Genomic DNA, 14,021 nt, shown 5'->3' with positions numbered 1-14,021 from the left:
AAATCTTAAGTTAGCAAAAGGTGTGAGAAGTGACACTTACTTTCTTCAACACTGATTTTTAAGTAGGTGTGCTTCTAATATTTTTGTAGCCAAAGTGCAGAAGAAACCTACAATTGTTTTGGTTGGTTGGCTGTTTAAACAAAAGCAACAAGCCCACAAACTTAGTTTAGTCATAGGCACACTTTTAACCTACAGAATGTTACGGATGACAGTAACACACTTGAATTACCAGAACGTTTCTCTTTCTCAGTCTGCTATAGATACAGCAAATCTTAATATTATATGGAGTTAAAAGTTTAACTGTTCTTAGTTTGCCCCTTGGAATGGCATACTGTCCTTGAAAAAAGGGAGGGGAGGTGGGGAGGAAAACCTGTGGTAGAGGTGTTTGTGTTAATTACATATATATATGTATGCCTTCTTATGGGCTTTACTGTTACAGAGTAGTTAACCAGCTGCCCTATCCGAATTAAATACTGGAGGGTAGAAAAATGTATTACTGTCACTTATCCTAACTGTAGTTGAGAAAACTATTTCACATCATACTAGTTTGCCAGCTCTGTGTAGAAAGGGAAATAGGAGTAATACTTGACCTCCAGTAGTACTTACTAAAGGGTCATTCCTGCGTCATGTTTTGGGAGTTATAGGCAAACTACTGTTGTTGCAGAACTTGCTTTTGCACATACACTGTATCTTTTAATAGATGTTTGAAGAGTAGAACTACTTATTCCTTGAATTTAGCAAACCTCACACATGCTTTGTGTATGTTAAATCAGAATAAGCCAGAAAAGGAACAAAACAAACTTGGCAGCAGTGTCAAAGTTTGTCCTAATGAAGTGAAATTTAACACCAGTTTGAAACTTGACAGAGAGGACCAAGATACATTTGAAATATCATAACCTTAGGACAGATAATCTGTATCATCTAGGTCAAATTGAAGGTGGATTGCTGTGGTCTGTTTGTCATAAGGCAATACAGTTCCAGCACAATGAGGCAGATTCAAGTTTTCCACTGCAGTCGAATGTCCAAGGAAATCTGGCGGAGATTGCTTTGACAATGGCATTTAATCTTACTTACTGCTCTGTATCTTAGATCATAAAAATCTTTGTTATCCTGAGTTTCAGTGCAGTTCAATAAAAATGTCATTTGTTGATTACAGAACACATGGTGACAGCCATAAATACATTTAAAAACTGCTTGAGTTAAGATAATCTAAGCAAAGGTGCAAGTTGCAGTCTGTCAAGAGATCTACAAGAAACAAAGTGGGAGTTGAGATTTTTTTATAATCCAAAACTAATGCTTCAGCACTTACTACTTACACATGAATAATGAATTTTCACTGTTGTGATAAGAAAAAAACACGGTTTGGTGCTGCTGAAGTTTGGTGCTACTTGTGAATGGAGGTTCAGTGCATTTTGCCTTTGTCTTGTGAACGGTAAAGACTCTTAATTGATGGATCTGCAGGAAAGACTAAAAAAAAAAGGCATTCTGCTGGTATAAAATATTCGGCTATATTTTGAGTTCAGTAATTTGTTCTGACTCGGTGTTCTCCAGTGGTGAAGCAGCTTCTGAATCCACTTCATCTCTGTATGATGTGCTTAAGCAGTTTGAAGCCATCCGTGCAGTTCAGGCAAAATCAGACATTCATTCCACTAGCCCAAGCAAAAAAAAAAAAAAAAAGATAACCCCCCAGAATACAATAGCTACACTGTTAGTCTAGACTGCACTGGAATTAAATCTCATATCCTCTTCCTTCCCAGGAACTATTAGTAGCATTACTGTAACGGTGGGCAGCTACGTATGATAAAAGCTTTCCTGGATTAGTTCTGCTGTGCTGATGCTTCAAAAGCAGAGAAGTTACCAAGCTTTGATTTGCCTCCAGAGGTAAAGGCTACAAAGCTAAGTCCTAAAGTGCCATGCCAATTGCCCCGCTTTCTTAAAGCTTGCATTTAACAAAACCGTTTTGTTAAGGAGATCTGGCACAAGACATCTGTGCTGCTCAAGAGTCCTACTCAGTGACTTGAAGTGCTTTTGTGTGAGTTCCCAGCTGGCTTGCCAAGTTTCAAAGCAGCTTGTTACTGATAATGGTGCAGTCAAACTGAACTGCCTCAGTTTTGGGTTGCTTTTGAGACCTTGCCTCTCCCCAACTTTGTAGTGGAACTATATCCAGTTGTTCCCATCCAATTGTGCTAATGTTTCCCTTCCTTAGTGAGCAGAAGGTGGTGTAGGAGTGGGCAGAAAGTGCTTTTCTTTTTTTTTTTTTTTCCAAGGCAAGTAAGTACTCAGTACAGTTTTTTAAAATACCAGTTAAAAAAGTCCTGCCTTTCATCTCCTAAAGTTTAAACCCTCCTGGTCCCCTAGAATAGCTTTATGTTGTTACTACAGCTTTTATTACCAGTACTGTTCCTTTTTGTTTGGTCTTTGAAAATCAATCCACATAACAAGCTGTGGATAATAGTGACTACAAGCAAAGGCAACAAGGTGTTGCAGTTCCAGGGTTGTGTTTGTTTGGGAATTGTTGCTGAGACACCGTTGTAAATTTGAATAAAGAAACTGTCTAATCAGTTTATTTCTGGAAAGTTTTGGTGAAACTAGTGCTGCTAGGAACAACAGGATTAGGTCTTTGAGAGAACTCATGATTATGAGCAGGTAACACTAACTGCATAGCTGGAGCAGAAAGATCCCTACATTTCTTCTCTGAGTAGAAGCATTGTCTTACTGTGTCACACTACTGGCTTTCTTGATATTTTCCAAGTTTCATAAGCAAAACAGCAGAAGTCTTGACAAAAGAGCAAGTACAGTACCCAAAGATGGATTTCTTACTTTGACATGAGCTCAGTATGCTGTCACACAGTGTTTTGAGGATACTTTGGGCATTTAAGCTCTGCTTCTGCCTTGTTAAATTTAGTTCTCTGAATTAAGCAGTTAAAAGTCTTCAGAGATAGAGAACCTAAAATGTCACACTTCAGTTTAGCTCATTAAGATGCTCCTAATTACACCACGCTGTTGATGTGCTGCACATGCTAAACTGCGTTGTCCCTCGAGCAAGATACTCCTCATCAGCCTGACACATGGAAATGCCCTAGTACAACGGCGCACGCTGACGGGCCTGGCTAGAGCCCACTGGGCAGCCAGCCACAGACACGCATGCTGCAGGCGGAATCCCCCTCCCCGCGGCGTTCAAACCTGCTCTTCTCCCGACACGCACCGCGAACGCGGCCGTCCTCGTCCTTTATTGGCTCTGCTCCGAATACTGCCTCCTTCCTATTGGCGTGTTTCCTTTTCGCCCCGCCCTCTAGTCGCCGTTGGTGCTGCCAGCCCGGCTGGGTTGCGGAGTCTAGTATGCTGCTTGTTGGCCTGGGGGTACCGGTTACTGTTGCAAGGGAGGAGTGCGGCGGAGACAAGCCGCCGCTTGGGGCGGTATCCTTGCCTGTGGGGAGCAGCGACCTCTTCCTCCAGTTTTGCAGCGGGAGCGGCGGCCATGGCGCTGGTGCTGGGTCTCCTAAGGCGAGTGCTGGAGTACTTTGGCTGGCCTCCCGACCAGGTGAGGCCCAAGCTGGGGCTCGGAGTGGGGACTCCTTTCTGCCACACCACGCCTGGAGCTCGCTACTGCGGGGCGTCCTGGCCTCAGCCACTGTGGCCAGGGGGAAGAAAGGTAACTCAGGCCGCCGCACGCCTGCGGCAGGACGGACTCGGCTCTGGTGTGAGGTTGGGTCCGTCGGCATGGGAGAGCTTGGTTGGTGTGGTTAGACAGACTGCCCGCACTGCGTGTGGTCACTGCCCTGATGCACCCATTCGAGTAATGCCTGAACAGAGGAGGGAAAAAAAGATCAGTAACATCAGCTGTTCAGGTTTTGCTATTTTAAATGAAAGGCTACATAGCGATTCCAAATTAACAGTTAATCCTGTGTTGTCAGAGACCTCTGAAAGGTATTGCTGAGAGAAGGTTAATGCGGTGTCGGGAACAGATGTTAGAGTGTGAGTTTATGGGCAGTTCTTTCCCGATGGATGTCAATAGCGAAGCACTGCTGCAATCGTAGTTCTGAGGAAATGCTTGATTTATTTATGTGAAACTGCTTAAGTGTCTCTAGGGATACTAGTTTGAGGGAGCTATCCCAGTTATCTTCTGGTTTTGCTGTCAGGAATTCTTGTTTCTTTCCACAGGCCATACTTTTGGAAATGCGTGTATTCGGCAGCAGCATCAGTCGTACAATCAGAACATGCCTTCCTTCAGCAGACTCATCAAGAAGGCATTTCCAGCAGTTATGTGCAGTCATGAGGAGGTATCATCTCAAGGTACATTGAATTTCTTTAATTTCCTTACTCTTTTTTTTTTTTATTTGCCAAGATTTACACAGATGCGTATTATTACTTAATCGTGCACTTTTGTCAGTTATCTCAGGATATTATTAGTTACATGATGTAGCTGCTATGTTCATTGGTGGCCTTTGTGCCACTCTAAAATACTCTGGGTATAGGCTGTATCTTGACAGTGTTCTGGAAGCAGTTTATTAAAACCAGCATTGGCCTCTTTGGACTTTATGCATGAGAGGAGCATTGAAAAGTTAGGTGAACTTAAATGCATTATCTTTAATTACATCTAACATTAAATTATTTAATAACTTTGTAAGAACTGAGGGATTTGATTTTACTTCTTACATTAAAAGGTATTTTGATATTTAGGTCATATCTGTTTGCCAAAAGAAGGAATATGGATCTACTCGAAGTGTTGTCCGTAGACTTGGGACGATTCTTTCCATAGAGCCTTACCCAAGACCTTATTTTCAAGTAAGCAATTTATTTCATACATATGCTTCAACTGCTTAAATTTTCTGAGTTTTAATTGATAGTTTTCCTGTTCTTTTTAGATTGTGTAACTGTGTTGCATTCCTTATGCCTATAGCACTGTTTAACTCCTTTTGCTGAGGCAGAATTTTCAGTATGTGCTGGATCCAGTTTCTCTTCATACATTTTTTACTTGTTTTTAGCTTGTTCAGGATCCAGGTCCATTGGATTATGATGAACAAAGCACTGTTCCACCTCCTGTAGCTCCATCACTTGCTGATGTCTTGTGGGTGACAAATGATGAGGGACAGGCATTTACGAGACTTAGGTAAGTAAAAGTCTAAAAAGGAGTAATAGGAATAACTTATGTCTTCTCTTCTTTGGGGTTTGTGTTGGTGTTCCAGTTGTTTCTTTCCTAGCCCTTCCAGGATTCCAGCTAAACCAACCCTGAAATTTTACATTTTTCTGGTATCAGTTCCTGCTTACCTGGAAATTCTTACCATGTAGAGTATTCTTATATGGAAGATTTCCTAAATTGTGTCCCTTCTTTTCTTTTCCTAATAAAAAGAAAGGCGTTATTGGTATTTTATATATACTCACAAAGTATTTTGAGAGCGAGAGAGGGAGTGTAATGAAATTTGGGTATTGCAGCATACGGTAAGATTATTCATGTTTTTATCCCTTTAGTTTACAATCACTTTGATAAACTTTATAAAAGGGCAAAAAGAAGAAAAGAAATGTCTCTTTTTGCCTATGGTTGCGACAGTGCTATACATGATGGTTGCTGGAAAGAAAAGCATAATTTCTTGATTTAAAAAATTTACCTTGAATATAGTTTATATGATCCTTTCTAGATTTTAAAGAGTGCTAAAGGAGAATAGTTTTACAATTATAAATTATTACTAGTACGATGAAATGACCAATTATCTAGGAATCTGCAGACACAAATAGTATACAAGTCTTCCCTTCCCCCCCCGCCCACTAGAGAAGACATAGAAAGTTGTTTTACTGTTCCTCTAAAGGATCTGTTCAAAATCAGAGGATGAGTCAGAGAGCCAGAAATAAGATTAAAATTTGGACTATTGTATTGTCTTGTGCTACATTTGAATCAGACAGTGCAATTCAACTTCTTACTGGCATGTTTGTGACCTTTGTGCTGCTTGCAGGTAATGAAAATACAAGAAATTGATTAATTCAAATGACACCCATTTTATTAGAGAGGTATTGATGAAGTTGTGTTTCATCTTGTGATCCTGAGATGTTACTGTTAAAAGCTTTACTTTTTTTCTACAGCTGCAAAATAGTGGAAGAGTAGGAATATTGTTAAAAGGAACTGTGACCCATTATATCTTGCTTGTTGTGATGATTTTTAGCAGATCTGATCCATAGGTCCATGAAAGTTCATTCTTTTGTTGTTTCTATTCCTTCTTCCTTCTCCTTTCCTAGCTCTGTGGGATGTTTTTTGAGAACAAGTACTCCAATTGATACCTTACCCTTCTGAGCCAATGTGAATAGCAAGGGGTTTGGGCAAATCAGAAAATGATGCTGCAGGTCTGATTTAAGCTAAAAGAATGACTAATATAAGGGGAAAAGTCTAGTTTGTTTTCAATAAAAAGTTAATGCATCTTGAATAAATTAATTTATTTCTTCGTTTTGTAATGAAATTCTGGTAGTTTTTGTTTACACTCATTTGATATTTTAAAGTTCTTTTTGAAGTTATTTCTGAAGGCACAGACTCGAAACTGTTTTTAAAATTAAAACCTGAGACTTCTAGCACAATTTTCTAACACAGTCTGTGTTAATATGTAGCTTACAGATGATGAGGTTCCTATTCTATATTAAAATTCATTCTTCTCCAATATCTTTCTGTAAGATTTTAGCTTCTTTGCTGCTTGCTGTGTTCATCTTGCACAGTTTGATAAATGACTAAAATTTGTGAAGCCTAATTAAAAGATCAGTATTATTATTTGACTTTTCTGCCTCTCATATCTACTATTTCAGGTAGGGAGGAGGGAGAGACACCTTGATGGTGTCAAATAGTTATTGAATAATAACAGCTCACTCCTACAGTATGTCTTTATGATGTATGGTCTGTTGCTGATATCTGATACTGATATGATGACTTTCTAAGGAACTGCACTGTACTTGAGCAGAGGGAGACTTTAAAATATTTTTAAGCTTATGAGTAGTTAGAAGTGTGAAGTTTTCTTAGTTTGCAAACTTATAGCTTGCTGAATGATAAACTGCTTTAACAGACTGAGTAAATTTTGGGATTCCCTGTGTTGGCTGAACCTTTTGAAACTGTCTTTTGTTGCTTTCTAGGACTGAGTTGTGGAGGAAAAGAAAAGGCAGTACAGGTCATTGTCACCAATGTCCATCTGTAGATTCAATACAAAATATTCCAAAAAACAGTACACAAGAAGGTGATCTTGTTGATAGAGCAGCACTCCAGAAAATTTCTGCACTTGAAAACGAGCTAACCTTTCTTCGTGCTCAGATTGCTGCAATTGTTTCTGCACAGACATTGGGAAGCATCCATTCACGTAAGCCCTTCTGGTTTGAAGCAACCTAGTTTTCCTTTCATTGTTTTAGAGAGCCTGTTCACAGCTTGCTGTGTCATGGTATTAATGGAGAACATCTCTAATTCTAACTGAAGAACTCAATCCCAATTTCTAACTACTTCTAACTAAATTTAGTTACACCAACTAAGTTTTCAGAACGCTGTATTTTGCTTTTCTTTTTGGCTTTTGGTGCTGTCCCTACCCCCTTCTATTTTGTAGTATCTTTGCCAGTTTTCAATGCAGTTGATTTTAAGTTATCCTTGTACTCTCCCCCATGTTTATGAGGGAGCTTAGTAACAACACTATTCATAGGCTACCAATTAATGTTTATAACGGTTACAGACTATTATTACCCCTTTTGGGTTTTGTACTGTTTCTCCCAACTTGTCAGAATAATGGATAGAAAAAGTATTCTGAGTCAGTCAGGTTCAGGTTAAAACAAAAACAAATGCTGCAAGTAGATGTGTCACTAGAATATCAAAGTTGGTCTCCAATAAGAATGTCTGGTTTGTGATTTTTTTATTTTTATTTTTTTATTTTTTTTTCCCTTAGAAGTCTTGATTGTCTTATTTGCACACTAACCCCACTGTGGTTGTTGAAATACTTGGGTTGGTGTGAGATAGTTACTTTTGACTGATCACCTCTGACTCAGTTAGCTGTTCTGCTGGCAAGTCTTCTGTCTCTTCTCCATTGCACTCAGTATTGTAGTCTATTTCATGTGTCTTGTGGTTCTCTTTGCTTTTACCTTATGTGGTTATTGTAGCCTTCGGACTGCTGAGAATGAATTGTATGTAGTAGTAGGCCGCTTTGCTGCTTTATCTGGTGGTTAGATTGAAGACACAAATGGAGAAGATCAGAGCAGCACAAGATACCTCAGATTTATTATTACGTGCATTCTGAATCTGGTTTTGAAATACAAAATGTTCTTTTAAATATAATTCTTTTGTGATATCATGTATGAGGTGTGTAAGAAAGTGCTGTGAGAGGGCTGTCTTGGCTTTACTGAAAACTGAGTCATCCTAGGTGTTGCTTAATATTGTCAATTATGAGGGTATACTGACTAAAAATAAAATCCCTATTTTTCTTTGATAACTGCATCCAGAAGCCTTTAAAACATCCAGCACTCCAGATGAATCTTGCCCACTGCCAGCCATGACTTCTACGCCACTGTCCGTCTCTCAAAATCACTTTGTAATTCCCTCGCCTCCTCCACTTCCTTCTGGTGTACCATCTGGTGTTGCTGCTAGTAATTCGGCAGTTGAACTTATAAAAAAACGTCTTGCTGCAAGAAACCATGGTCCAGCTGCAGCTGAGAGTGCTGATCACCAGAGGACAAAGAACATTCCTAGTATGATGGATGTTTTAAAAGACCTCAACAAAGTTCAGCTGAGAGCTACTGAGAGGTAGGTTGAATTGAACATGGATCTGAGTAAGCCAAGCCTATGTCAGCACTGCAGCGCTTAAATAGCACCAGAGAACACCAGTGTGAAATATTTAATGAGCAGTACTGCTGACAAACTTACATTGGCAACTTCTAAGTTCACAGCTTGGAATATAAGATACTTGTGACATGGCTTTTAGATGCATTTAAAACATGCTGACTATCACAGCATTTAGAATGAGTCTGCTGCTTTAGTATAATCTCAGGTTAGTGTGGGGGGGTGGTGGGTATGTTGCAATATGTGTAATCACTTACAAAGTCATGTACACAGTCACAGGATATGGATCTGAACAAATAAACTCTTTTGATTCACCGTGAAAGGACAGATCCTTGGGGAATGCTGGAAAACTACTGTTAGCGCACCCAAAGTATCCTGGCCCTGGCTTTGAAGTGTTACAGAAAATACATGCTGTATCTTTTATTGACAATGTTTTGTAAATTTGTATTTCAGTAGTTCAGTTGGATCATATATATTTTCAATGGTCTATTGTTTTGGTTGTAAGCACAGTTGACATATTGCAAAAATGCATTATTAAAGACAGATACGTTTTCAAGTCAGTATGCTAGGTGTAACTAAAGTTGAGATGTTTTTTCTGAACTTCTTTAGTTGAAAAATTATGTAAGAACAACAGAGTCTATAATGAACATTTGGAGCTCATCATGTGGGGAGAATGTAATTTACCAAAGCTTAATGCATTCTTATTTCACCATTTTCTTAACTCTGAGCTTTATCCCTGAAAATAACTAGCACAAGTCTTGGGGAAATTATCTATATGCAACTTTAAAACACATCTTCACACTTTTGTTAATATTTTCACAGTAAATAAAGGAAATATAAAGTGCACTATAATTCCATGTACAGTGAGTGAAGAAAGTGAAATGTTAAGGTTGACAGTTTTAACAACTGTCATGTTGAGCAGGTGCATAATTAATTGGAAGTGGTAGGTATACCTCCAAAGTGCTTTCTGGATTTAGGCACCTACCTGTATTTTGAAGGTAGAACATAACTATATGATGTATTTATATTGTTAGAGGGAGTAACAATGATCAAAATTGCTATGATCTTTCAGGCAGCAGCCTAACAGTAGTTCAGTGTGTGCATTGCAGAGGGAAGACCTGTTCTCAGAAGTTGAGAGCCTGAAGATTCCAATTTCTACCACCCAAGTACCAGCTTACATGTTGGGCAAGTTCTCTGACAGCTTGATTTTATAGCAAGGGTAAACTCAGTCCTTTCAGGTTTCATGTGAAATGGCATCTACTGTAACTGCCAGACTTTCGAACTCAGTGCTGTCAGTCTGGCATTAATAGGTGCAATTCATTGGCCTGGAGATAGTGCTTTACAAGCAGATGTCTGAATACCTCTAAATTTTTTTTCGAATACTTTAATGGTTAGGAAGCTTTTCTATGATTTATTTTCTTGAGCTAATCGCTAATTTCATAGAATCATAGAATAGTTAGGGTTGGAAAGGACCTTAAGTTCATCTAATTCCAACACCCCTGCCATGGGCAGGGACACCTCACACTAAACCATGTCACCAGGGATGGAGCATTCACAACCTCCCTGGGCAACCCATTCCAGTGCCTCACCACCTTGACAGTAAAGAATTTCTTCCTTATATCCAATCTAAACCTCTGCTGTTAAAGTTTCAGCCCGTTACCCCTTGTCCTATCACTACAGTCCCTAATGAATAGTCCACATTTACATCAGATTTTGGCGTGTGGGTGCTGTTTTGATCTTCTATCTCTCTGCTGTGTTTTGATTTTGAAGTTGATATAAACAATTTCTAAATTAAAGTGTAAACTCTACTTTTTAATTTCTGCCTATACAATTTTAATATATGGATGCTCAGGTGCTCACTTGGAGGGAAAAAACTGTCTTTGAAGCCTTTGTGCCAAATATGATTTTTTTTTCTTTTATAATTATACTTAAGTGTGTTTTATAAATGAGGCTTTATGGTCGCTTGGCTACATACTTGACTTAAACAAAGCATTTGTTTTCTTTAAATACAGTTGCTCGGAGGAATTTTATAAGTTTGTTCTTTCTTGTAAGACCATGGAAAGGCACACTGTTCTGAACTTTAATCAAGATTGTGTTCACAATGGCTGTGATATCATAGCTGAATCTCCCACTAACATATATCATAGCTATTGTGAACACAATTTTGATGTGGGAGATTCCCACTAACATACTGTAATATAACTTACAAATGAGACCTGCTGTGAAAATTGCACAATTTGAGCCTTTTTTTTTTTTTTGCTATTTATTTGCAATATTTAAATATTTTGTTTTGATGCATTGCTGCATAGGATTAGGGGCAGGAGACAATAATTTTCTTTCTTATATTTTGTAGGTCCCCTGGAGGCACTCCTCTGTCTAGACCCAAAAGGAGACCAAGTTCAGATTGGGATCCAGTTGATCTACTAACTCGTGCACTGAAGCAGAAATTTGCACATAAAGATGATGATGATGATGATTCCCTGGACAAGGAAAATCGGTCTTTTGACAGCTCCCCACTTTCTAGTCCAGAGATCCCACTGGTATGTGTTTATATAAGAATATATTTTTATATTCTTGAAGTGACTGCTGGTTTTGTGCATAGTTACAGGGTTTTCACATGTCTACAACTTCACTACAATGTTTTTAAGCCACCAGCCTAGGTAGTTGCTTTTTTCAGACATAATCAAGGCAGAGAATCTCAATGATTGATTATTTTGGCTGAATTTAGACTGGTAAATATACTTCTAGATGTGCCAAGAGGAAAGACTTACAAGACTGACTTCATGTTGATTGAACTGTGGACGCTTGATGGTAACTGGCAGGTACCCATGCATAGAAACTCTGTGTCTAGTTAGTAACACTATTTATTGACTGATTTTACAAATAAAAATGCTAAGAAGGTACAGAGAGGGACTAACACATGCTATGTTAAAAATAAAAATAAAAGAATTGGGTGTAATTTTTCTCTGAGGTAGCATCATTTTCACACAGCTTGCATCTTTATCCAGAAGTAGATATGATTCTGAATGCTGTTGCAAAGCCTATGCAAAATACAGGTTGCTTACGAACAGGAAATGTCTTCTAGATGGAGCCATTGGACAAAGGTGATTCTGAGCGCTGGTTTCTGTAGAGCAGCCTGTGCAAGCTACTTTAACTTACACAGTCCAGCATCATTGGTTATTTGTTAGACTTCCCCAAACCTCAGAACTGCTTAGATGTGTCAGTAACTTAAATTCTGTCTCCCTGCTTAGCAATTCTATCTTTTTATCTTAAAACTGAAGTGAAGATTTGGGCTGGGGCATTTGTAAGCCTAATGGAGGGAAATAATAATACAAAATGTGTCATGGAAATCCAGACATTCTTTGAAGGCTGCCGCTTATATGCGTTGCTACCTGCTTGGCTGAAAACTTAAAGGAAAACGAAGGTGCGTGTTTCTCTAGCTACAATGATTTGTGTATATTTTCAATTTCAGCTGCCACTAGGATTTCACAAGCAAAATGTAGCATTCATTTTACAGACTGTAGTGAGTGAACACCTCTGGTATAGTCTTATTATCCCTGTTGACACCCTGCAGGGAAAAATTAGAAACTTCTTAAAAATAGCAAAGCTTGTAATTTAGATGCTGCAGACAGCTGCATAGTTGACATACCCGATTCTAGATACAAAGATCACAGTTTGATCCTGGATCAGTTTGTTTATGGAATAGTTTTTATTCCAGGATCTAACAGAGCTGAGTTATGAAGTCCTGGAAGAGTCTGCTTAAGACCAGCATATTCAGGAGTAGATCCAGGAAGATGTTTTGTTTTTTTTTCTGGTTCAAGCAGAATAATCTCATGAGTTTGTATTCAAGCCTCTAATAATTTACCCTTGAGTGTTTTTAAGAATAAAAGTACTTAAAGCAACTTTTTTTATTACTTTTTTATTTTAATTATGTTTACTTTACTATTTACTTACTATTTTATTTTCCTTATGTTAAGAGAAGTGTAACTATTCCTCCAAAATGTCTTTGTTGTAAGCATCACCTCCTTCAGTTGTCTTGGGTATAATTTTGTTTTAACTCCATCCCTGCTCCCCAGGTTGGATGTTGCAGTCTGAAGTCAAATGCAAAATCTAGCCTTGTAAGAAGTGATGAACTTAAACAGGTACCAATGTGGAAAGTGGGAGCTCATATTTAATTGATGGAGACTTCTGAGGAAACTTCGTACTGTGTGTAAGTAGCAGTTCTACTTTGAAACTGCTGTAAGGTGCTGTAATGTGTTCTAGAACATGTCTCTCCTATGCTACTGAAGTTTGGGTGTCACAGAGTTTGTTAAATTCTCTTCCTTCTTAGTTTCCCAGCAGCCAAACTTGTGAATGTGATGCTTTTATGAGAAGCACAGAACCAAAAGATGGGTTTTATTGCTATGGAGCAGTGTGTTTGAAACCTGGGAAATGCAGAAAGGAAGTGTGTGTGAAAGAAAAGTAATTATTGGTGTGGCAGCCGAGGTGTGCTCTGTTTACACTCCAGTATAAATGTAACCTCCTTGTTGGTGTGTTGTATCTAACTGACTGTATATAATGGTAGCTAATACTGTTTCTTTAGAATTGGCTACCTCAGTTTTCTTTGCTGTTTGCTTATGAAGCTCCATACTCAATATGTAAACTGTATTCTAATTTATTCGGGGTCAGCAGAACTTCTATGTTTGTGAAACTGTGATGTAAGTTAACTGTAGGCTCTCAAATGCCTATAATATGGGGGAGTTGTATTCTGAGATAAAGACTTTGCAGAGAGATCTGCTAGCAAACAGCCTAAACTCCATATGTAAATAAAATGAACTCACTCCTTGGCTTCTCCATATCTAGTCTGGTTTATTCACAAGAGTTTATGAAGTAAAATTTCCTTTATGTCATAGGTGTGTTTGATAATGGCATTTTGTGTTGCAGACTAACTTTGTATCTTAAGCACTGAGCATATTAGAAAACTTATTAAATAAACTGTTCTCTAAAATTAAAACAGAACTTACATTTTTCCTGTGAGAGTACTTGGAGTCCTTTATTTACAAGTTTATTACAATCCACTGCTTACAATAGCTGCCTTCACTTTGTCCTTTAATGACCCTGATGTAGAAAACAAAAATCTTACCAATCAGACTGTGTCCCTACTATCAGAATGTGTCCCTGTCTAGCTTCTACTTCCCTGCTCACATAGAGTAGACTGGCAGCTGGATTTCCTCTTACTCCCAAGTCCTATTTGCACAGA

At 38.5% G+C, this 14,021-nt stretch overlaps 1 protein-coding gene across 2 annotated transcripts; it reads left to right on the top strand.

The window, feature by feature from the left end:
• The first annotated feature begins 3,323 nt into the window (after positions 1–3,323).
• On the top strand, positions 3,324–13,728 carry MTFR2 (mitochondrial fission regulator 2). Of its 2 annotated transcripts, none has more exons than XM_031054113.2 (8): positions 3,324–3,541; positions 4,162–4,293; positions 4,681–4,785; positions 4,986–5,110; positions 7,105–7,325; positions 8,449–8,746; positions 11,136–11,322; positions 12,859–13,728. In XM_031054113.2, the coding sequence occupies exons 1-8, from the start codon at positions 3,479–3,481 to the stop codon at positions 12,955–12,957; spliced, it is 1,230 nt and encodes a 409-aa protein (XP_030909973.2). In that variant the 5' UTR covers positions 3,324–3,478; the 3' UTR covers positions 12,958–13,728. The 2 variants fall into 2 exon arrangements, with proteins under 2 accessions (XP_030909973.2, XP_005154815.2); XM_005154758.3 differs by having other exon boundaries at positions 3,325–3,541; positions 8,446–8,746.
• The last annotated feature ends 293 nt before the right edge of the window (positions 13,729–14,021 follow it).

This window comes from Melopsittacus undulatus, chromosome 3 (assembly GCF_012275295.1).
Source record: "Melopsittacus undulatus isolate bMelUnd1 chromosome 3, bMelUnd1.mat.Z, whole genome shotgun sequence".
NCBI lineage: Eukaryota > Metazoa > Chordata > Aves > Psittaciformes > Psittaculidae > Melopsittacus > Melopsittacus undulatus.
Note: the sequence above shows the minus strand (reverse complement) of the source record. Positions and strands in the feature narration are given on the sequence as shown.